The 24,086-nt window shown below is 40.1% G+C and overlaps 1 protein-coding gene across 4 annotated transcripts; it reads right to left on the bottom strand.

Annotated features, from left to right (window-relative positions):
- Positions 1-667: 667 nt before the first annotated feature.
- PUS7 (pseudouridine synthase 7) lies at positions 668-22,344 on the bottom strand. Of its 4 annotated transcripts, none has more exons than XM_021534682.2 (19): positions 22,253-22,344; positions 21,017-21,267; positions 19,591-19,650; positions 18,581-18,959; positions 16,539-16,623; positions 16,309-16,410; positions 15,515-15,659; positions 13,559-13,576; positions 11,166-11,277; positions 9,814-9,891; positions 8,052-8,180; positions 7,705-7,830; positions 7,351-7,412; positions 6,837-6,997; positions 5,851-5,977; positions 5,030-5,131; positions 3,175-3,304; positions 2,053-2,144; positions 668-1,381 (listed from the first exon to the last, which is right to left on the bottom strand). In XM_021534682.2, the coding sequence occupies exons 4-19, from the start codon at positions 18,928-18,930 to the stop codon at positions 1,245-1,247; spliced, it is 1,956 nt and encodes a 651-aa protein (XP_021390357.1). In that variant the 5' UTR covers positions 18,931-18,959; positions 19,591-19,650; positions 21,017-21,267; positions 22,253-22,344; the 3' UTR covers positions 668-1,244. The 4 variants fall into 4 exon arrangements, with proteins under 4 accessions (XP_021390357.1, XP_021390358.1, XP_021390360.1 ...); XM_021534683.3 differs by lacking the exon at positions 22,253-22,344 and adding an exon at positions 21,422-21,920; XM_021534685.2 differs by lacking the exon at positions 13,559-13,576.
- Positions 22,345-24,086: the final 1,742 nt, after the last annotated feature.

The raw sequence follows: 24,086 nt of genomic DNA on the forward strand, positions 1-24,086 counted from the left end.
GTCCCGCCGGCCCGAGGCTGTCCCGCCGGCCCGGGGCTGTCCCGCCGGCCCGGGGCTGTCCCGCCGGCCCGAGGCTGTCCCGCCGGCCCGGGGCTGTCCCGCCGGCCTGAGGCTGTCCCGCCGGCCCGGGGCTGTCCCGCCGGCCCGGGGCTGTTCTGCCCCGCGCTCCCGGGACACGGCCCGGCCCGAGGCTGTTCCGCCGGCCCGGGGCTGTCCCGCCCGCCCGAGGCTGTCCCACCGGCCCGGGGCTGTTCTGCCCCGCGCTCCCGGGACACGGCCCGGCCCGGGGCTGACCCGCCGGCCCGGGGCCTGTCCCACCGGCCCAAGGCTGTTCCGCCGGCCCGGGGCTGTCCCACCGGCCCAAGGCTGTCCCGCCGGCCCGGGGCTGTCCCGCCGGCCCGGGGCTGTCCCGCCGGCCTGAGGCTGTCCCGCCGGCCCGGGGCTGTCCCGCCGGCCCGGGGCTGTCCCGCCCCGCGCTCCTGGGACACGGCCTCACACCTCTTGGCCTCCCCCGCCGCCTCTGCCACGGCCGGCGACAGGACTAGCAACGCTTGGCTGAAAAGGCCACGTCTCTTTAGAAAGCTCCCACAGGATTTTTTTCCCCCAACAGCAAGGCATTCCCCGCCAACAAGCGACAGGCGCAAAGGAAGCGCTCACTGATACACGCTCAGAGTTTCAGGTTAGTTTATTTGTAGTACCTGTTCTTTGGTACAGGTATTAGCTGGAAAATACAAGTGTTTTCTCAATGAAAAGTCGGACATATTTAAAAGAGCTGTGCAGCTTTACAGCACATAAAAGCCTTGCTAAAAGAATCTGCTACTGCATCAGTGCAAATGCTACTAGCAAAACTCCAGCAATACATATGTTCATCAGTATCTTAATTTTATTGTAATTCATCTCTCCCCGTGTAATTCATTGTATTTGAAAAGACTTCACGGGCAGCTGAACTCCTGAAAACATTCAGTGCTTGCCCAAAGAAAGCAAGCTAAACATTCTTCCAGGTCTGATGCCATTATAAGCACAATTCTAAAGATACACCTCAAGTTACTCATTCAGTAAAAAGCACCAGTCACTAAAATCCTTATTATATTACAGTCACCATCTTTCAAAGGACTACTGAAGTTAAATGCTAGCACTAAAAAAACTTAAAAAAATACAAATTTTTTACTGTGACTCTTTAAAGATTTGTACAGAACATGTAAATAAGAAAAACATTGTTAAAATCAAATAATTGTGCAGTTCACTCAGCGCAACCAGGTAGTATTCAGTTGTGTCTGGTTTTTTATGCTTGTGTCCATTTTCAAAACTTCTCGAATCGCCATGGTCGCGTAAGTGGATGGGGGAAGGGAGAACTCCATCTTTAGTGCCCTGAATTTGCCATCTATCAGCAGGTGTAAGAGACAAAAAACAAGAACAAGTGGTTAAGGGCATATATAATGCTTATTCTGGATGCCATCTAAACTGAACTAACAGTTTCCACAACCAACTTTCCCAGCCCATAAAGCAAAGCAACCACCACCATCGCATTCCTGTTTATAATCCAAGTGAAAATTTTAATGAAACAATTTAACATTTTCTCTCAGGACAAAGTGGTGGTTTCAGAGTTTTCTTCTTCTAAAAGCAAATATTAATTCTTTCAGACTCAATTCCTAGCCTGTCTTCGCTTTTCTGGAAAGCAGTGTCAAAACACCTTATGACCAGAGTTAAGTATTTCAGTCATCTGTGTTCAGCATCAATAATACAAGCTCAGTATATAGACAATTTGTGACTTAATTCCACCTTTGTTAGTTGCAGACATTTACTGCTAGGCATTTACTTGATTTTACAGATGTCTGTAAGAAAATGTAGCAGTCAATACAGATGCTGGAGGAATGGCTTTCACCCTTGAGAAATCGGGGTCCTTATTTAGATGCCTGTCCTGTTGTTACCACCACTTAACAGTCAATATTTAAGTGAAAGCTCTTCCTTAAAGGAGATTTGACTATGCAGCAATTGAAAGCAACAGCCAGATCAAACTTCCCATTTAGCAAACCAGCAGAAAAATCAACTTACCTGTAGGGAGTACTGGTAATGGTTTTCCTTCCAGTTTATCCAAATCCGTAGTAAATAATGGGATTTTAGGATCATCATATGCAACAACTTCCCTTTATAACATACATAAAATTTATTATTATTTAAAATTATTTAGGTTAACACATTTTATATAAATGTGTATTTATTACAATATTATTTTTTTATTATTATTATTGCAGTTTGGCATTTACAACTGAAATTGAATTAGGCAAAATAATGAGTAAAGCTTTATGTAGAAGATTTGCCTTGGCTTTATGAAGATTGTCAAAAAACAATTAGTGAGAAGCTTCTTTGCATAACTCATCTGCCTGCCCTTGTGTGCTGTCAGAATTTTCAACTACACAAGAAGTATAGTTCATGAAATTAAGGGAAGACTGGTGTCAACTCTAAGAGTACCTAGCACAAGTGAAGCCTTTCAATAGTTATCCAAACTTTGAATGGGCTAAGATATTCTACAGTTTCTGCCATTCATTTAACATAAATCCAATATGTAACCATGAGGCTGAAAAACTAACTGGGAAGTAGACAAACTTAATATTAATTAGTGCTGATGTTTCAAGTATAAATATTTGTATTTCTGTGCTCCTAAATCCTCTATATTTAATTCTATGCATCAGTGATAGTGTTTTCCTGCACATTTGTACAGTTTCCTGTTTAAAAGGTATTTACTCAGTTGCCATATGAAAACTAGGCTATATCTCTAACAACAGTGATTTAGTAGGATGAAGTGACACAAATTTTTCTGATTGATAGATAATTTGAGACCAACTTTTTTATAGCAAGACTACAAAAAACCCTATTCTGAATATTAGCTATCATTGTTTCAACCTAAGTATTATCTATGAAGTGTTCAGGCAAGTCCTTGCAAGGAGTGAACAACTAGCTAAGATGTCTTGATACTCCTCCACCACAGAACTAGAGAACCAAGGAAAAGGCTATAGTTCCACTTCAGCTGCATTAAAAACATGAGAGAAGTGCAGAGAGATTCCTTTCTACCTATGTTTCAGTCTGTGTGGATGTTCCATGGATCAGTCTCATGTTGTTTTGTATTTAAATAAACTCTATGCTAGCAAGTGTAATCTCCTTTATGCTCCAACTCACCAATTGACATTCTGAGGCCGAATGATAATTTTTCTGTATGCTCCAGAAAGTGAGTAATCTCTGATTTTATGCCTCATGTTGTTGATATCAAGGTTGTCAGCTACCAGCATCTCCTTGTAGGCCTCACCAACTGTAAGAGAGGAAAATATAGTAGTGTTACCAATTTAAGCAGACTGTTTTCATGGATTGTTCTCTTCCCTTAAATTTAGCATATATGCTAAATATGCATATATGGGATAAATACTGCACAGAGTTTAAATGTTTACTTCTACACCCTGATTAGCATAGGCAGTAGCCAAGAACACATCAAATCAAATTTCAGCCGAAAACAAAATTTACAAAATACTTTATTGACATTTAAATGTCATCTCATACATGCATTCCAATTTTCTAGACTTCACAGGACTAATCTCAGGTATATGGTGAAAAAAAAAGGGCCAGACTACCCATTACTCTCTCATTAAAAAGCAGCAGAGAGAAATCAGTTGACAATTTGACAGTACAAGAACAGTTCAATCCAATATTAAGGAAAATGTGCATGGAACTCATGACTAACCCAATCTATAAGAACACATAGAACAGGTGAAACCTAGGGGCAGCTACAAAGAGGGACTACACCAGCATTGTCCAGGTACACAGAAATGGTGTTAGGAAAGCCAAAGCTCAGCTACAGTTGAAAGCAGCAAATGACATCAAGACCAGCAAGAGTTCAGCTGCAACAGAAGGAATACAAGGAAAGTGATGGCCTGGTGCTAAACAGGGCAGCTGGTCTAGTGACAGACATAAGGCTGATGGTCTCAAGGCCCCTTTTGCCTTGGCCTTGACCACCTTAGAGGCAAGGTTAAGAAAGAGGGACTACCAGTAGTGGGCAAAGATACAGGCTGGCTTATGTCATGGTGAAGTTTTTCTCTTATCACCTCAGAGATTGTGCAGATCTAGGGATGTCCCAGACAAATGTGGAAAACAAGTGCTGCACCCAACTTCAGAAAGAGCAGGAAAGATAATTAGGGAATTAGAGACCAGTCAGGCTCACTTTGATTGCTGGGAAAAATAATGTAATCTTCTCTGGGCATACAATGACTGTGGTTTTAATATGAGGGGAAAAAAAAAAAAAGAGAAAAAGCAAAACACCCACCAACCTTAGTGTCTTCTATGATTGAATTATTACACCTATGGATGAGGGGAGAGCAGGGACTGTTGCCTGCCTTGCCTTTAGCAAGGCTGTCAACGTATTCCCAGAGCATCTTTGTGTCCCAGGTGAGAACATTACAGTCGGTGGACTGGTAAGTGGGTAACAGCTGTCTGGCTCAGCATCTCAAAGTATAGTCACTACTGGCTGTAGCTCTACCTAGAAGCAGAGTTCCTCAAGGAACTGAGATGTGTCCTGTGAAATAGTGGAGAAGAGCTGGAAGAGATGTGTCCTGTGAAATAGTGGAGAAGAGCTGGAATTTACCCCAACCAATCTGTGGGCTAAATCAAGCTGGGGTGGTATTCAATACATGCAAGGAGAGGACTGCCATTCGGAGGGACTGAGGCACACTAGAGGAATGGGCCAAGAGGAACCTCATGAAATTCATCAAGGACAAAATCCTGTACCTGATTAAATCCTTGTAGTGGTACAGGTTAGTGAGAAATTCTGCTCTGCTGTCATCTGGGATTCCCAGTGGGAAGGAGACTGAGCAGAGCACCCTGGCAGCAACAGAAAGCTGACATTAATGTTTTAAAGATCTGAAGTGATGTATTGCTTTAAAAGTCACCAAGGTTGAGTGACTTCTTCCTTTTAAGAACAATCTTAAGGCAAACTTATCTTTTCAGAGTAAGTATTTCAGGTATTTCAGTTAACAGTCAGACTCACTTTTATGCTTTGGATAAATGACATCAAATCCAGGCAATGGCATCACTACATCGTGGATAGTGTAGTTGTCAACATCTCCTTCTTCAATGTGAACAGCTGTGGCTACAGTCAGGACAGAAAAATGAAATTACCAGCATAGATGCCTGTGACAAATAACCAGCTAAATTTAAAATAAAGCCTTTGATTGAAATAAGTTTACTCTGAGAAAGATAACAACCATGTTTTATCTCCACTTAACAGACAACATTTCTAAGAAAAGAAGTAACAGCCTCCAAGGCTGTCACAGTTACAGAAGCCAGGCAGAATTACAGCCTGGCTTCCAGTGGCTTAAAGCTACATGACGTAAGGACTGCTAGAGGAACAGCCCCCTTCCATGCACCAGGCATATATAAGGGACAAATGCTGTAGGCAATGCCAGAACAAATACAAGTAAAGAAAGTTTGAACTGAGTGGAGCTTCTGCTTTACAAGATACTAATTCAATCAAAAACTTATATGATTAAAATTTCATAATGTCCTTCCACAGTCCTTCACAGCTCAACTAGGTTTGAGGTCATTCCTGAGAATAATCAGTCCTCCATAGTCTCTCTTCCTTATCCAGTTATTTGAAAAAACAGGCAAACAAACAGCTCATGGAAGTGTAATACCTAACTTCCAATTCCTTGCACAATTTCTCTAAAACAGGCCAATGGATTCAGATCTCACTGGGCCAAAACTGGTGAGAGAAAAGAAACTATGTAAGCAGTATCAGACAAATAGCTACAAGGCTTGTTTTCCTAGGAATCTGATCTATACAGCATCACTGGCTTTGTCTGCTTTTACCTCCTTTAAGAATGAGATCTCCTGGTACAGCTCTAAGCCCGTATTCTTCTATTCTCTTGCTCACCATATTATTCCACACATAACTCTGGTAGCTATGAATGTACATTAATCGATTATTTCTTGGTATCTAGAGGTAAACAAAAAAAAAATAAACACTAGATAGATATATTTTTTGGTTTTTCTGACAATCATAACCAAAAAGGAGCATATTTGAAACATTACCTTATCCAGCAAAAAGACATACACAATTTCTTGGTATATATATTTGGTTTTTGTTCTTTGTTTGAGAAAATGGTATGTGAAGAAATAATGCTTTTACACATTTTAAATCTGCACAAAGAACTGTGCTTAAATTTACAAAAAAAAACCCCAACATTTTTAATTCTACAGGTCAAACATACGGGTCTATTATAAAACACTGAATTAATATTCAGCCTCCTGAAATATTAAGTAAACTCTGCAGCAGTGAAAGCACTGTGTTATTCTAATTATCTTCTTCACAGACAACAAATTATCACCCAGATCCTACAATGGGCCCAGTAGTTTGCTAGTGATGAGGTATTTTCTCCAAAGACTTGAACTTGATTACAGCATTTGAAAATGACAAGTGGATCCATCACCTCCATATCAGGCTGATTCATTAGCCCACCATCAGTTCGATTTATACTTTTAAACCAACAGGAAAACACTGAAACTGAACATTTTCACAATTCTCAGATCTGTATTACACACTGCTACTAAGTATAACTGTATTGCTTCCCACATACCAGAGAGATTGTTGTATAAATTGGAAAGCTCATTATGCATACATTAATTAAAGATGTCATCAGCTACTATGCAGCAGTATTTACAGCAAAAAGGCAGGATAAATTTAAAGATTTTTAAACTTAACTTTCATCAAGCATCAATGAGTCTATTTTAAATTCATTCTGATACCATCAAAAGAATGTTTATTCAAGTAAATACCACCCAACTTTCACACTCACTATGCCAAATGCAGAGATTATGTTCTTCATTCCATACTTTAAGAGTCCACGTAGAAGCTGTCCTTCCACGCACCTTTTTACAGGCAGTTTCTTGAGGGCTGCTGCTGGATCTTTAGTCTTTGCCCATTCTTCTCTGCATTTGACTAAGTATCCCTTTTCAGCTAGAACAAGGATATAAAATAAAAACATTTTAACTATACACCAAAAAAAAGCATCCATCTCACCTTTCGCTAAAACAGTTGAAAAATTAAAGTTTTGGTCATGGTAATTAGAGATGAACAGAATCACAGAACAGTTGAGATTGGAAGGTTTCACATGGAGCTTGAGCAGTCACTGTAAGTATTCAGGTCCCTTTTGAGCCCCACTGCAAGAAACTGCACAGCAAGCAAAGTGAGGCAGAAAGGGAGAGTCTGAAGATTGCTTATCCACTGCTAAACTGGCTTCACTTTTTCCTAAACATATGTTTATTGGAGAAGAGGCAGAAACACATGATGTATCATTTTTCAGTTCTCACCTCCAGGTCGTGGTTTTAATATCAAATCCATTACTTCATTCCAGTTATTCTGTAGAATAGCTCTAGGATTCAAACAGGAAAGTGTATTAAGAACTGACTAAATCTATTTTAAAGGGATTTAGCCAACTTATAAAAAAATACATATTTGTGTTTAGACTTATGCAATATTAAAAGTAGTGCGATTATGCAAGATAACTGCTGAAGCAAGTTCAGAAACAAGATCTTTCTTGAATCTAAATTTAAAACTGGTACAGGCAATATGTTAGAAAAATGTTCCCAAAAATACATTAAGATACATGGTGATAAGAGTAAAATTTAAAAAAAAAAGGGGGAGAGGATGAAAGCAACACATACCTGCCAATTTGATAAGTAGGAACAGCTGTGGTTCCAAATCTTTGCATTCCATAGTAATTAATGAATCCAATTTCCCTGAGTGAATGCATTGCTTGCTCTATCTGCTCATCAGTTCCTGTTATGTTTCTAGCATTAAAAAAAGTTATAGACAGATTAAGGGTTTATGCTATTTTGAGATGTGTCCATCATATTAAAGCTTAACATCAATACTATAAAATGCATAAAATTCAACAGTATCCTGCCAACAAGACTTATTTTTTTGTAACACAAGGTGCACTGATATGACTTATCTATTTAAAGAAAAAAAAAATCTAACGGAGCCATCTAAATACCTACTAACATACTACCTGAGAACAACAGTGAAATGGTTCCCTTGCAGTTCTCCCAGTTTCAATGGATGGTTCTTGTAACTGAAATTTCCCAATTTGAAGTTCATCAAACATTTATTCAAATGAGCAAGTCTTTGTGCAGTGATTCTAAAAAGAAATACACAACAGTGACCAACCTATGCTTAGAAAAGCAGATAAATACAGAAATGCTGCCATTACAAAATGAAAAACAGTGAGTCCAGTTTCCCCAATTTTCTACTGTTGCCTTTTCAAAATAATTTAATGAAAGAGCTAAAGGAAGATAATACATAATTCTTAAGGGTACTCATACAAAAGAAAATGTATACTGTGACAGACTGTTAACTGTCTTTTCACAGCTATGTTAAAACAGGTACTCCAGGAAAAGTATATTGCAGTATTGATGCATACTGTAACCCACAAGCTGAACTCTGCATTATTTGAGGAACTATTTCATGAATACATACAACTCATCAGCACAGTTATAAATACAGAGCTAAGTAAAATTAGCTACTGTGTATGCCTAGTGCAGATGAAGGAACATGGAATCCAATGTGTCACTGATATCTGCCATTTTTGTTGCTAGTATTTTTGGAAGCATACCCTGTTCTTTGCATCACCAAGCTGCTCTTGGACACTTCTGCTAAATTTTTACTAGTATAGTGAAGTTTATGAACCAGCATGGCTGGCACACTCAGCTTAGAGCAGGCTGGCAACATCCCCTCTCTTGTGCAGGAGAGTCGAGGGCTGTGGCACCACAGAGCAAACACCACACAACATTCACAGCACTCTGGAGCTCTTGGACACAACACTGAATGTGATAATGTTAAACAGCACCTGAGATGGCTACACCACACACCTGATTAACTGTTACCACTTTGCAAAGATGCCTTGCAGCATGAATCATGAATCTGGGGCTTCTCACAATTCACAAATCAGTATTTCCTCTTATATGTGCTAAAGCACACACATACAGAACATTGGGAGGAAATATATGAATAGTTCAATAGTGGATGCCCTCCTTTTAAGACGGATTTGATCAAACCTCTGGCTTTCAAGCTGCGAATTCCTCATTCAAGGAGTGTTGTTTTCAAGAAGTTGTAAAAAGTAGTGCAGGTAGGATATTCCAGCCAGCTAAAATGATATTGCAATATGTGATTGGGAGACATCTGTCATTCTCAGTTATGAATCTAACACTAACTTAAAGTGCCCAGAAACCACATAATTATCTTAAAATGTGACAAAGTAAATTTTATTTTTTCTTAGAAGATGACTTAAGGGAGTAGGTTAGGGCAGGAAAAACTCCTCACTATTTTTTTGCCCCTTCTGGCTACTCACAGATGAGCAAGGGCAGTGTTAGCCTTCTCTGGCAATGTTCACAGAGTACAGTGAGAAAGAAAATAAGATTCTAGCTATAGAAAGGGGAAAACAAAAGCTAGGAAGGAAGTGGGACATTATTTTCATGATGTCATTCTGTTTTTCTGCTGCTGTGTGAGATCCAAGCAACCTAAGAGCACGCAGGCAATCTGTCCCACTGCCTCGGCCAAGTACACATAACCAGCCTGTGACTCAGAGCACTGACTGAAAATATCAGCAGTAATTACAGAACACAAAAGGATTGTGGCATCTTCATTAACACCTGTGATTTACAAGGTCAGCACCTGTACCTGCCATTTGTGTCACTGAGTCTCTTAGGTATTTAAGGAGATAGCCAAGCTACCACAGCAGAAGTGCAAATACTCCAGACTGTACTTTTACTCACCTGAGAACAGCGATCTCTTGAACTGTTATAGCCCTTTTATCCTTAGTTCCCATGTAGGAAAAGATGTTTGGCTTCACTCTTAAAAGCAACAGTAACAGATATTATGTATATTACAATAGCAGGAGATCAAACATAATTTTCAGCATAATTGCCTAAAATTATTAATCTTATAAATTAAAAATAGAAAAATATACCTACATTCCTCAGAACTGTATTACAATCTGACATGTGTGTGACATTTTCTAATCTCATCCATGAGTATATAAAACACAAGGAAACTTTTGTTTTAATTACATGTAGACAATTCACTTTTAACAGTGCTTGCAAAATATGAACTTTGAAGTGCTTCTTTATTTACATTCACTCAATACACAAATGAACAGCCACCACCAACTTCACTAAAAAAAAATGTCCACTTCTTCCTTAAACTTCAAACACGTCTGTTTGAATACCATGCCTGCACATGATGAGGGAGTATGAGAAGTTAATTTAAAATTTGTTCCACTCCTTCCCCTTAGAGGAAAATGTCTTTTCCTTTTCACTTTGTACTTTACAGCCTGTGTTAGATGGAGTATTTCCAGTTATTCCACTTAAGGGCTCCAGGAGGTAGCAGGATTGCCATTACACAGTCTTCTACCTAACTATGCTCTTGCCATTCTGTTCTCAGTACCAATACCAATAGTTTACTGGTTAACGTCTAGATTACAATTTTTTTTTTTTTTTTACAAGAAGGGCACAGAGAAAAGTGGGGAAGTTTCCCTGAGTAGATCACTGAACTGACCCAATTTTAAAACTCCTCTTCCTCTGCAATTCACTGTGCTCATGTCACGCCTTGGCAAATCTTTGTTTCTGCACTTGATGGGGTGAAAGGAACTAAGCCTGTGTTGCCATGGAGAAAATAATACATGGAGCAACAGTTTATCAACTGTAACTGCTTAGGAACTGATCAGCATATTATCACAACAATATCTGACAGGTTCATAACACACTTGCATATATTCACACACTGGGGAAAAAATGGCTTTTAATTCAGGTTACGTACATTGAGGCTTTCAGCTGCCAAGCCTTTCTCAGATCAGCCAATGGCAATTGTGGACTTTTTCCATTGAAGCAGAGAGTAGTCTTTAAAATTTCTTAGGCTCATTTTGTTCCATTCTCACCTCCTCACAAAACTTCAATATTTTAAATTTGATATTCTAAAGTAAGTTTTCAGTTTAAGCTGTCTACAAATTAGAGAACAGCAATCACTTGGGTTGCTCTTACATAATTATGAAGCATAATGTTTACAGCAACAAGAAACATGGAGGGAGAGGGCTGCACACCAGCCAGGATGGCAGAAACAACAGCCTTACCTTAAAAATTTGGATAGGACATTAATGGCATCCATGGTGTCCTTGTTCTCCTTGTACAGTACAAAATGGCAGTAGCTTCCCCTAGATTTTGGCCAAGAGTGCTTTCTTGGATCTTTAAAAGCAAAAAGGTTAAAGTGTCACTTTTTAAAAAATTTAATATATTTGCCATTGCAGCTACATTTTTTTTAAATACACAACATTCAATTGCTGCTAATTTCCATTTGCTTTAAAAAATGAAAAGGAAAGCATTAATTACTGATAGTAAAAGCTGTAGAGCACATTGAAAAAGAACCCCCCCCCTCCACTGGACTGTAAACTTCTCTTTTATCAGTTTTGTCACCTAGAAAATCCTGAATGAAATAGTGACAGTTCCCTTGTCATGAAATTATCAGAAAATATAGCTTAGTAATTTGTTGTATCACCTGATTAAATTTCATAAAAACATTATCAATTATACTGACTTTCAGAAATAGAAGCTACACCATGTTTCTTCTAGCTCCTTTTATAATTAATAGTTGAGGACCACTGGAGCCCTGTTTGTGGGAGGACTACCACTATTATTTACAGTACAGACATATTCTTTATTTCTGTAGTATTTTTTTGGTGTGTCACACAAAAGAATGAATCGTATCACTACAAAACCCTAAGAAATCATGCTCAAAACATTGTTTTAAGATGGTTCTTTTTTTAAAATCCAACGGGAGCAAGAAATCTGGTAAAAGAGAGACATGAACACACAATCCATGGCAGGTATGGTGCCAGGCTTAGAGAAGGCCAGAGGTTGAAATAACTTCAGATCCCACAGACTTAACAACTGATTTGTAATTCTGTGTTACTATTTGACATTTTCTATAGAAGGAAAGAAACTGTCAATGAATGGCTAAGCTTTTTTTGCACCTAAAACCCACCAGAGATAAAACTTTCACTTTCCAATAATCCACTGTCAATGGCATTAATGGGAAGGGAGACTGACTCTACAAAGGCTTACCAACCAGCTGTGAGGTTCCTTCAATTCTGACGTTTATCAATTCCTTGTTATTCAAGAACAAAACTAAGAATTTGTTTTGTTTTAAATAACAAGTCCCTTATCTCTTGCTAGCCACTAAGCAGACATACCTAGTTTTGTATAAAAAAAAGGCATAAGCATCTTTTGTAACAGGAAAAGCTAACTGAAAAAGCCAGCCCTATTTCAATATACAAACATCAATGCAGGAAGGAAGTTCTTGGGAAATACTGCTCTTTATTTTCACACTGGTTTTACAAGGTCCAGATATCCAACAGAGATAATAAGTATGTTTAATTCTTGCTTGTTTGCGAGAAGCTGCCATTCATGCACAGACTTCTGCAAAGACAATTTTGGATGCTACAGTATAAAACACTATACATACAGGTTTTAGTCACTTTAGAATTATTGCATCACTTGCCTTGCACCATTCTAAGCACAGACCCCCTCCCAGAGTTTCATTGGACCTGAACTGGAGACCTTGTGCTCCTGCTGGTCTCTTCTTCTGAGCCAGCACTCCTTAAACTCAGTCAATGAAACACTGCATTCAGCTGGAAGTGCAAGGTTCTCCACTAAGATCTCAGCAATTAGAAGAGAATAAGACAGAGCTCAATTCACAAAGGAGAATCCTCTCCAGCTGGAACCATTCTTTGTATTTAACTAATACATCTTGCACATAGTCATTTCAACACGCTTCAAGAAGTGAGCTTTAATGGGATCTCCACTAAAAGGATCCTGTAGGTGCTAATACACACCAATGGGCTCCTCATGCTTTGGCCATCACAGCCATGACCCTATCCAAAGGAGGCTGCAGCCACAGTCCTGATACTCAACCATTCCTCACCCAATACTGCAAAGCATTCAACTGGGTAGATGGAGAAGTGGGACAATTTACAGTCCTTACTGCTGTGTTTCAGAGTTATGCTACATTTTTGACAATAAAATTGTATTTTCAAGCCCTTTTTCCAAGTCTTTTGCCAAAACTCAAGGCTTGGAAGCTCTTTTGTAACCGCAGGGTGTGTGATAAATGTCTTTGAAGTTGTATAAAGACAGATAGTAGTGTCTGAAATGTGGGCCAAAGGGCAAAGGCTTGGATAACTGAAATCCATGGAAGATTTCCTATAGTTGTCAACAAGCACTGTCAAAATTGATAATTAATATCACTTAATACGAGCAGACTTTCTCTGCACGAAATTAATACTGCCTCTACTGCACTATGAAAAAGAAGTAGAACAAGCCTAATTCTTGGCTGTTTCAGGGCATTTTAAGTAATACTATGTGTTAGGATTTTTAAGAAATTGTTACAATGTTGGCCAGTCCTGTTGCTGTTTAGGAGGTCGTAATGGTTGGCATTTCATTTTTGTTAGTATGAAATGTCAACGTCTCTTACCTGTTGCAGTTCTGACCTCTGTCCCAATGCAGAGCATAAAGAGTACAAAAGAGTAGCATTTAATTTTTAGACTGTCAAAGGGTTTTTAGAGGTGAACATGCAGGTTTATGGTCATGGGATTGTTTATGCTTCAGGGAGCATCCAACAGCTAGGTGGTGGATGACAGCAATTTAGACAATTATGGAATGGAATCGTGCAGAGGCAAACAGTGAACATATGGAAAGCTTCAATTGGAGATGCAACAAACTTACTTTGTGGACAATGATCAAACAACAGTTTACTGACAATTTAGACAATATTTTAAGTATTTGGAGGATAAACTGACTACAGAAATATAGCAGCTGCTGATTTTAAATTTTAAGAAGCATGTTTGGTAATGTTTTATGTTATCAACAACAGTAATCAGGTATCTCAGCTAATAATCCAATATTCTACACTTCTGAATATTTCATGCCTGTGGAGCCCCTTCATGACTAGGACATGTTTGTGGCTATATAAACAAGGAAGATATATCTATAATCCTGACTAAAAAGAACTTGATTCTTACATCCATAAGCATTTCCACACACTCACAGAAACTGACAGATCACCACCAACAGATGAACAGATGCCTGCAGCATCACAGCTGGGGAATCCAAGTTTAAATTGATGATGCTTCCCTGCATCACAAGATGGTGCTCCACAATGTTTTAATCCTAGAGACACACCACTAAATTCTTTTCAGCATATTTCAAATACTTCAATTCTTTTATCTATTATCCCTTAAATCAGCTTAACAACATCCACTTGACTGTAACAGTGATTAAAGAATAGCAACAGCAGAAGGAAAAGGTGGAGGAAAAGCTGTTATAAACCAACTAAACAAAACTGGCTGAGGAGAATTCTGTGCTGGTAAGTATACATACACCATGCATGAAGCATGCAAACATACACATTTTCTAAACATGACTAAATAAGACAATATAATTGGACCAATAAAAATATAACATTCCCATATTTGCCTATAACAAGCCTTAAACAAACAGCTACATTAAAGGGGAAATTATTTTATCTCCCATTTTAAATTACTCTGTTTCTTTATCATTCTTCCATCTCCTTTGTCTTTAAAATTAAAGGGTTAGGTTTACATAGCATCACTTGTAGTAGGTTGAAATGACAGAGGAATGTAACCAATTTAAACCAAACCTTAGTATATTTCATTAAATGTGTACCATTCTGCAGGTAGATAATCCTCTAAACTTAGAGTAGCACCAAATTTTTAGTAACATTAAAAAGATGTTAAACATGTTAATTTATTCCCAGTATCCAAAACAGTATTTTGCTAGATCAAAGTGGCTAACACTTAATTTTGAAAACCCTTCATGACTTTGACTATTTTGAAAGATTAACTGTGATCTATAATGAATAAAGATCATTTTCTGCAAACATAATTAGCCTTGGAAGCAGAAGTAATGATCATGGTAAACTATGTTTATATGAAACTATAACTGAGAAAATAAAAAGGTGCTCTACTCAAGTCATCGAGAATTTTGTCATCAATATTCAAGACAATCAGGATACACCATCTATCAAGCTAATGTACATTTTCTAACTACAACTTCTTACATCCACAATGCACACTTACACACACAATTAAGATCGTGAAAGTTAAATTCAAAAATACCAAAAATAAAGCCTCTGTTTTGCCTATTCCCACTGAAATAGAAGATAACGTTCTCTCTTCTAATATGGTTGTACTGGATGAATTATTTGGAAAGAAAAACAAGTAGAAATTTAAATTTAAAGCATTTCTTGTGGTCCTGATCATTTTAGATGCACAGCATCAGCTGAAACAAGGAAAAAATGAAGCAAGACTGCATTAGGAAGCACACTCACTTGAAGTACTTACTAACAATTCTTACTTTGGGGATAATTTTAGCGTTTACTTTACCCATCTGCTGTGATACTGAAACTCACTTGCCAATGCTTTTTTTCCAGCAGCATGATAAGCAATAATGTATTTCTTTCCATCTCTATCTTCTGTTTTTGTCTCCAGTCCTGGAAACAAGGACTTCACAGCCTGATGGATGATGGTTCTTTTTTCTTTGGTGTCTTCAATTACCTTTGTTAATACACATACATGCAGAAAACAAATAAATATAAAAGGGGAGGGTGCCTTAAAGGCAAAACAATTAGCTAGATAAGATTATTTAGTCTGTGAATCTTATTTGAAACTAGCATGTATAATCCTACTCATCGCCATGTCCCAAATTTAGCTCAGTAGTTATTCTTTGAATATGAGCAATATTTTAATGTATAAAAATAGCAATGTTTTAATGTCATTTTCTTATCTTTCTTGTTACAGAAGAGCATATTTATCTTCTTTTCTATTAAATCACTAAACACTGACTTTGGAAGTAGTGTTCCATCACGATAGATGTTTTATGTAAACCTCCTTATTCTTTAAAACAATACTAGACAGGAAACCAAAATACTGCAAGGTAATTTTAACACCACAGGACTTAAAACCTGTATTTAAGTTCCTGTGTACAGTCTCACCAAAATCAAAGTAACAGCCCACATATGCATGAATTCAAGTATATCTGTAAGACTTTAGAGAATTAATCGCTAAACTGGACACAGTGTTATCTGTCACATCATGTTCAAATTGCTCTTATACCTTACATGCATTAGGAAGCGTGTACGTTCTACTCCCTCCCTCAGCCTCTCTCTTCCTCCATCCCAAATTCCATATAATTTCATAATTTTACCTCTATGGCAACACTGGTTTCCTTATTCTTAAAAAGCTGGAGTTCCTCTAAACGCTGCTTGTCTTCATCTGACAAAACTGTAAATGTTTCTTCTGGTGGGTCCTAATATATATTTGGGGAGAAAAAATAAACATCCAATAACCCTCATGGAGTAACTTCCAGTCTTTCAATGTTCTTGCTTATGGAGCATTAAGAAGCATAGCCACTACCAAATCTACCTCAAAATTTACCTCATCATCCACTGGAACAGAAAAGTCATCTAAATGGCTCACACGTCCATCTTTGCCTATTTCATGGACAACAAAGTCTGAGTATCTGATAAAAAGAAACATGCATTACATTTGTAATAAAAATCCCACATCACATAACGTCCTTTCCTAAAAACTGTTTGCTAGCAGAATTCACTGAAGAATTCTGAATTAGTGTAATTCAATTCAGGTAAAACAAACTTAACAACCATGAAAAAGATGTACCTATTCCCTCCCCCAAGAAGGACATCACAGGAACACATATCCAAATGCAGCACACTTCTTTGCAGATCACCAAACACCTGCTGTAGTTATTTCAAGTCATTCTCACACTAGTTTGAAGAGATCAGTAATGCTTATCCTCAATTCCAGTCACTACTGGTAATTAAGACTCACTGCATTGCCACAATGTGCAATGCATTAACTATTGCATTATCTCTGTCACTTCAAATAACCTGTAAAATAAAGTACATTTTAGCCACTCTACAGAAGGCAGGACATATTCAGCCTTGTTCATATATTCAGTTGTACAGAACATCTTTCAAATAAAGTTACTCGGCATACTTTATGACAGCAAAAAAGAATTTTACTCCAACATTTTCAATCCAGTCACTCATGTCTAATAATAAAAACAGCTCAACTGTAACATAGCACAGTCGCTTTGTGTTGCAACTGCCAAATGATTTTTAAGCAGCATTTGCTAGCAAAGTGGAAAAAAAAAGTAAGTAATCCTTATTCTATCCTTGTTGAAAGATGAATAAAACTTCACCATAGGAAGCTTTCTACTGTATCTCACCCAAGCCCCCTTTTGTCATCCCTCTGTGCAGATATACACCATATTGTCAGAATTTCTTCCTGAGGAGTGTTATGTGTCCTCTCCTGTATTATCTGTAGCTGTCTAGACATGCTAGTGATGGTACCATAAAAATGCCAAGAATTAATTAATAATAGGTGTTAAAAACTAGGATCCAAAAAAAACCCACAAACCCATGAATTTTCTACCACATGGCTACCTTTGGCCAACCAAAATTGGCAGATTTCCCAGAAGAAGGTTGAGCAGACTATGTTTCCCAGAAAGGGATTACACTAGCTGCTTAATGCTGCTCATCAAGATTAAATACATACATAATATGTATATATAATTTTATGTGAAATTACCTATGTATGAAGCCAGTATTTAAACACAGTGTCTTTTCAGTGTGTAAACAAAGCAACCTTAACTGCTTTGCTAAGTCAGAGAAAGAGTGATTCTCACTTCAGTGAGCTCCTGTATTTGCATTCTGTTTTATTCAAAGCTAGTCTTTAATTTTAAAAAGCTAATAGTTGCATTTTAAAAAGCTACTAAACACCAGACATCTTATTAAATTTATAATATATATGTAGACTAAATTCCACATCCTGAATTTTAGAACTACCTTCTATCTACATGACATTACTGAGCATACAGTAATTCAAAGCCTAAGTGAGCAGATGATAATTTAAAGCCTAACTATCCTTGTTTACAGATATTAGGACAAAAAAGTCAGAGCAAAGCAAAGAACGAAAGAAAGATGGTTTCAATGCCATTTTTCAGTACATCTTATATTGGCACTGAGGAGAGGTACAAATGGTGGATGTACTGCATAAGGTTTTAAGTCTCTGCTGCTACCAGAGAGCAAAGGAAACAGCAAAGGTCTGTGTAATCATGTATCTCTACTCATACACAGCTTCCTTCTTCAGAGCTCCATTTGACAGGAAAATAAATTTAAAACAAAAATGACAAAAAAAACCAACAAAAACAAACAAACAAACAAAAAAGGCCAAACACATACAAAATCCCCCCAAAAATCCCTAAACAAACAAAAAACCAACAAAAAAACTGACCCACAATCTAGAAAAGTCCTAAATGAAACCTCTCTTTAGCAGTAAAAAAAAGTAATGAACCACACTTAATCCAGCTGCAATCTGTGAGTCCAAAATAGAAAATAGAGAACTGTAGCTGTACTATACAAGGAATTAAAGTATGAAACAAGACAAAGAGTTACCTCTCTTTTAAGATTCCAGAAAACCCTTTATGAGAGCTAACAAATTTAGTTATCCCAACATCGCTTTCTGTCAGTCCATGCTTCATCATGTCTGCAAAGCTCTCTGGATCTCCATCTTCATCACTATCCTCTAGTTCCTCTTCTTCCTGCTCCTCACTTTCCTCATTGGGGATTATTTCACTCTTTGCATCCTCGGGTTGTTCTGTTACAGTCTCAATACTCTGCCCAGAGTCGTTCCCCGCCTTAGACTTCTCCAAGATCTTCTGTCTTTTAATTTCATCTGCATTGGCCACATCATCCTCAGAGCGAGGACGTTTCAAGGATACACTATTCATCTCTACAGTTTCCATGTTTAAGGCACAGGGTAGGATAGGAAGCCCTGAGAAAGAAGAAGAAAGCCTTACTTTCTGTCTGCTAAGTGCAATATCAATATATAGGCACTTCACGAACTGTGCCCTCTGCAATTCTTCAGGAAAACCATACACTTTCTGCATTTAAGTTAAACATCAAGTAAACATTTTGAACACCTAGAAACAACATGTACTTGAGGAAAAAAAAAGGAAGATATTATGAGGGCAGCAGGCATGGTGGACTGCAGCACAGCAGGATTCAGGACTACACTGACCATTTACCACCATCATCACTCTTGCCCACCCTTACCATGGCTGCCTGCAGGCCTGTGTACACACAGCCTATGCTGTCAACAGCAGCTTAGTGCCTAAGAAACTGTTTGTTTCCAAACCTTCTCTTACACATGACTACTTTAAATTATTCCCCTTTTTATCAAGATTCCATCTTGCAAAGACTGAGAGAGAATGGCTGAGTTCCTGCAAACCTGAAATCTCATGTCTTTGATTTCTATGTGCTTCAAACACACGAAATGCAACACAGAATTCAAGGTGGCATCAATTCAGTCCAAAAGATACGAGGGGGGTGAGATACCAAAATCATTGATTTGGTGAGACAAACAAGGAAATTAAACAACCTCTGAGAAGAATATGACTACTCACACTGGTGGAATAGGGCTCAGAGCTGCCACCTTTGTGTCAGCAGAACCACTGCCTTCAGGTCTGAAAAAAAGAACACTACCTCTTTGAGAAAATTTTATGAAAAAAATTATGAAAACATACATGAATGTAATCACATATGGACTGAGACAGACATGTTAATACATATAATTGCAAAAGTACTACCATCCTAGTGCCACAACACATTATTGTTATTTAGCAAGCTACAGGAGAGAACTTCAGCTTTATTTCTAAGTGTATAAAAGGAAACTGGAGCTCCTGTGATTAGGCATGGACAGGACCATCCTTTCAGCATCCCCCAACTGGCACAGGAGTGCACTGGGGATGAGGTGCAGGTTTTGGTAGATGGGGATGCATGAGAGGAGGCCATAAGCTGCCCTGTGTGGGCCATGGCCAGTTCAGCTGGCTCCATAAAACCACTGCCTGCCATCCTCCAACTCATCAGATAAGCACACGGTGGCCCCGCTCCAGTTTATCTGAGAAAGGGAGAAGCTGCCAGTGGCAGCAAAGGCAAAAGAAAGAACAGGAGGAGACACATGATGGAGTGTTCAAAAAGGAAGCATGGAGAAGGGAACAACTGCTGCAGACACAGTTGGAGATGCACTCTTGAAAGAAACTCTCCACACAGGAGCAGGGACACCCCGATGGAACTATGGCCTGTGGAGGTGCCCATGCTGGTACAGGCACATCCTTGAGGGGCCCATGAGAGGAAAACATAGGAGCAGAAGAAACGAGCATAAGAAATCTCCATGTACCAACCCCAACCTCCTGTACTACCACTGCCTTGCCCAAGGGCCAGAGCATAACCTGAGGGGCCAAGGAAGAAAGGGGAAGAAAGGAGTTTTCCCCAAGTCTGTGTTTAAGTAGTGGTCATCTTAGCCTATCACCAGCCAGCTAGTAATTAGTTAAATTTCCCATGTCAAGTCAATTTTGTCCACAACAACCAAGTTTCTAAATTAATAGGAATCAGCTGTTACTGAGAAATTAATCTAAGAAGGGAGCAGTATTTTATAGCTACATCCATCACCCTGTATTATTTCTCCAGCCACTAAATAGCATAATTTATCCAATTTTAAAAGGCATGTTTTTAAAGGAAGTCCCACAACTAACTTGATAATCAGCATATTCTGGGTTGGTAACTAATTGTTACCAGTTAGCTGTTAGCCACAGCTGACTTCATGGCCTGGGCATCCCAGTGAAGAGATCACCAGCTTAGGGTAAAGTGGCAGGAACAACTGTTTTAGAAACATCAGAAATGTTTTGCTCAAATGAAGAACTGAAAATGAACGCTACAAAAATAAATTAACAAAAGGGAAATAATGAGAGATGTATAAAATTAAGAGTATGTATGATGTGAAGAGTGATAAGACACATGCAAGAAAGCAGAACAATTAGCAAAACTATGTACCTTCAAGCTGAAAGCACCAGTTTTAGTCTGTCTTCAAATAAAAGTTCATAAAATACTTTTTTTCAAGAGGAGCAATAAGTAAAAGTCATAGCCAAGTGAAGCAATTCACTGCTGTTTCCAGTTTCTCTTCCCATGTACCAAAATTTATAGAGGCTGGGTTATAAAACACTGAAGTGGAAGGCTTTTGGATGGCTTGTATCTTCACATAGTGAACAAAATAGCATTCAGCACAATTAAATCCTCTGAGATGCCTGCCAAAGGTAGTAAAAAGAGAAATCTTGTGCTTCTTAAATAAAACAGTAATACCTAGTTATTGAATTATACAGATTGTTAGAAGAATTCAATGTTGGGCACAAACACTCCAAAGTTGTCACAGACTATTCTCACAGCAGAACAGTGACTCACGTACTATCCTGTGCCCCACGGCAGCCATCATCGGGGATAAATTCTGCAGGCTAATTGCTTGAAGGAGCACGTTGAAGCGAGCGGGGCACACTCTGCCTCACTTGTGCATACTGCTAGCGAGAGGCTCCTATTATTTTTTGACAGCTGCTCAATTGCCTCGGCCCTTTTCCTAACAGGTGTTTCCATAAAAGCCAGAATCTGCATAAACATCAACTCCGCGGCAATTCCAATGTTGTAACGGAAACTGAGTTTACCACTACAAATAGAACACTTGGCTCTCCGCAAGAAGAAACGCCGAGCGATTACTGCTGGCGCGGTACCTGCCAAGCAGGCACGGCGGGGGCCGCAGAGGAGCGGAGCCGGAGCGCGGCAGCGCTGGGTGCGAAGCCGCCTTCTCGTGAGACGAGGCACGTGGATTAAAAGACAACCGAGGAGAGGGCGATGGTGCAGCAGCCCGTGCGGCGGGGGCAGCGCCGAGCGCGCAGGCGGGGAGGGCAGCGGCGCTCGGAGCCCGCGGGCCGGGCCGGGCCCCACGGCGCTCCGGGGGCCGGGCCGGGCCGGGAGAGCCGCAGCCAGCGCCGAGGCTGCCGGAGCGGGGCGGGAGGACGCGCGGGGCAGGCGGGGCACGGGGGCGAGGCAGGAGGAAGGGCTCTGCCGCGGGGGTCCCGGCAACACGCGGCGCAACGCGGGAGCGGCACGGGAAAGCCCGGCGCCGGCGGGGGCGAAGTTGCCCCGAGGCGGGGAGCGGGGAGCCGGAGCCCCGCACGGCCGCCAGGGGAGGGTGCGGCTCCGGCCGCGCCAGGCAGGGGCCGCCGAGGGGGAGCCACTTACCGCACGCCGGCACGGGAGGACGGCCCGGCGTCGGCGCGGCGGGCGGGGGCGGCGCGGAACGGGCACGTCCCAGCCCCGCGTGCGGAGGCGGCCCCGCGCTGCGCCCGCCCCCGGCCGGCCCCGCCGCGCCGACGCCGGGCGGGGCGCGGAGCGCAGCGGGGCGGGAGGTGGTACCTGGGCGCGGCCGCTCCTGCCGCTGCCCGGCGGCTCAGGCTCCCTGGGAAGCGGCTCGGGTAGGCAGGCCGTGTTTTACAGAAGAACTGCGGCTGTGTAGGACAAAAGTTCAATTTCCGAAAGGCGGCTATAGCCAAAGCAGGGCATCGTGTACACGAGGTGGTGGCCTTCCTGAGCCTCCCCGGCATCTGAAACACGGGGCGCTAATTGAACGTCAGTCCCGGGACGAGGGAATGTTCGAGTACCATTCAAAACCTACGCTGTACCTATGAAAATCACTTTAAAAACCAGGCCAGATCTGTGCTATCAGTCCTTTCTGACATAGTCAGAATGTCATCTTCTACCCTCTTTTCTATTTTAAGCACTGGTGCAAGGAAGGTATTTTCATTACCTTCAACATGTAGATTTGTCCTTATTTTTAAGGCCTTACGTGTCATGTCCCAATCCCAGCCTCTCTCAAACTTCCTCTGAGCCAGGCTATTAATAATTTAGTGTCTCATACTTCTTATTCTCTAGCTGTATTGTATTCACAGTCTTATGTGATGAGACTTACACCTGGTATATGTATATAGGTAACTTATTTTTTCATCTCTTGTATTTACCTTTCCCCTTGGAGTAGAATAAGAAAGTAACACAATGGAGTACTTTGCTCAGGATTTAAAAAATCCCAGGTATGCATGAATTCCTTAATGACTAGCTTATAATCGTTATAAAACCTCATCTAGGAAGAAAGAAAGGAGCAAAGATGCAGCTGGTCCTTAGGTCTGAACAGAGATGGATCCATAGAGATCTATTTTATAAAACCCTAGGGGTCAAATCTTTGTCTTTTCTACAGAGCTTTAGTTTACCCCCCTGTCCAGCCTTCACACTTGGAATTTAATAACCCTACCAGATACCAGTAGGGATATCAGGAATGGGTTCAGTGCATCTCTGAGGAGAGGTGAACAGTGGACTGGAAATAGCAATGGAGGTTAGTGATTGACAAGGCAGATAATGGCACTTCTGACAGCTGTAGTACAAAGGAGGAAGCCAGTGCTAGGACATCACCAACTCCAGGCTATTCGAGTGCTAGGGGCAACACAGAGAGTGTGTCCTTTGAACACTGCTGTCATTTGGCCATTGACTATGGCTGTGGTATGTTGAAAAGTTGTTTCTTCACCTTTCCCGGGCAAAACCATCTTGCTGAAAATATCTGGCTGGGGGAAACTTTCAGCAAGACTTCTACCATGCATTAGTCCAACTTTTTCTGTCAGTAACTTCTTGCTTCTTCTAACTTGTGCAGGAGAGCTTCCCTAAAATACTTATTTTTCTTCCTCCAAATTCCTACATTAAGTACTTCCTTGTCTTCAAAATCCTTGTCAGTAATTAAGTAGCTTGTATCCTACAACTGTGCTTGGTATGGCAATTACCCTTCTCTTAGTTTTCCCTGTTGACTATGTGTTCATCTATCATCTACTACCATCAGCTCAGATAGAATTTGGAGTGGTATGAGGCACCTCATACACTGAAGAGCCAGCAACTTGAAGGACCTGCAGGTGCTCCCAAAAGGTACATAGCTTAATAAGATCATTCCTGTGTGTTTCTCAAGTCTTCTAATATAGTCAGAAAAGTTTATTACTCCTTTCTCCATACCAACAAGCATTCTCTGACATATTAAAGA

The sequence above is a fragment of the Lonchura striata genome, chromosome 5, assembly GCF_046129695.1.
Source record: "Lonchura striata isolate bLonStr1 chromosome 5, bLonStr1.mat, whole genome shotgun sequence".
Classification (NCBI taxonomy): domain Eukaryota; kingdom Metazoa; phylum Chordata; class Aves; order Passeriformes; family Estrildidae; genus Lonchura; species Lonchura striata.

Coding starts and splice junctions, on each gene's coding strand:
- PUS7 (XM_021534682.2), bottom strand. CDS start 18,930: ATGGAAACTGTAGAGATGAATAGTGTATCCTTGAAACGTCCTCGCTCT. Junction 7,413..7,704: donor CCTACTTATCAAATTGGCAG/GTATGTGTTGCT, acceptor TTTGAATCCTAG/AGCTATTCTACAGAATAACT. Junction 2,145..3,174: donor CGGCCTCAGAATGTCAATTG/GTGAGTTGGAGC, acceptor TATGTTATAAAG/GGAAGTTGTTGCATATGATG.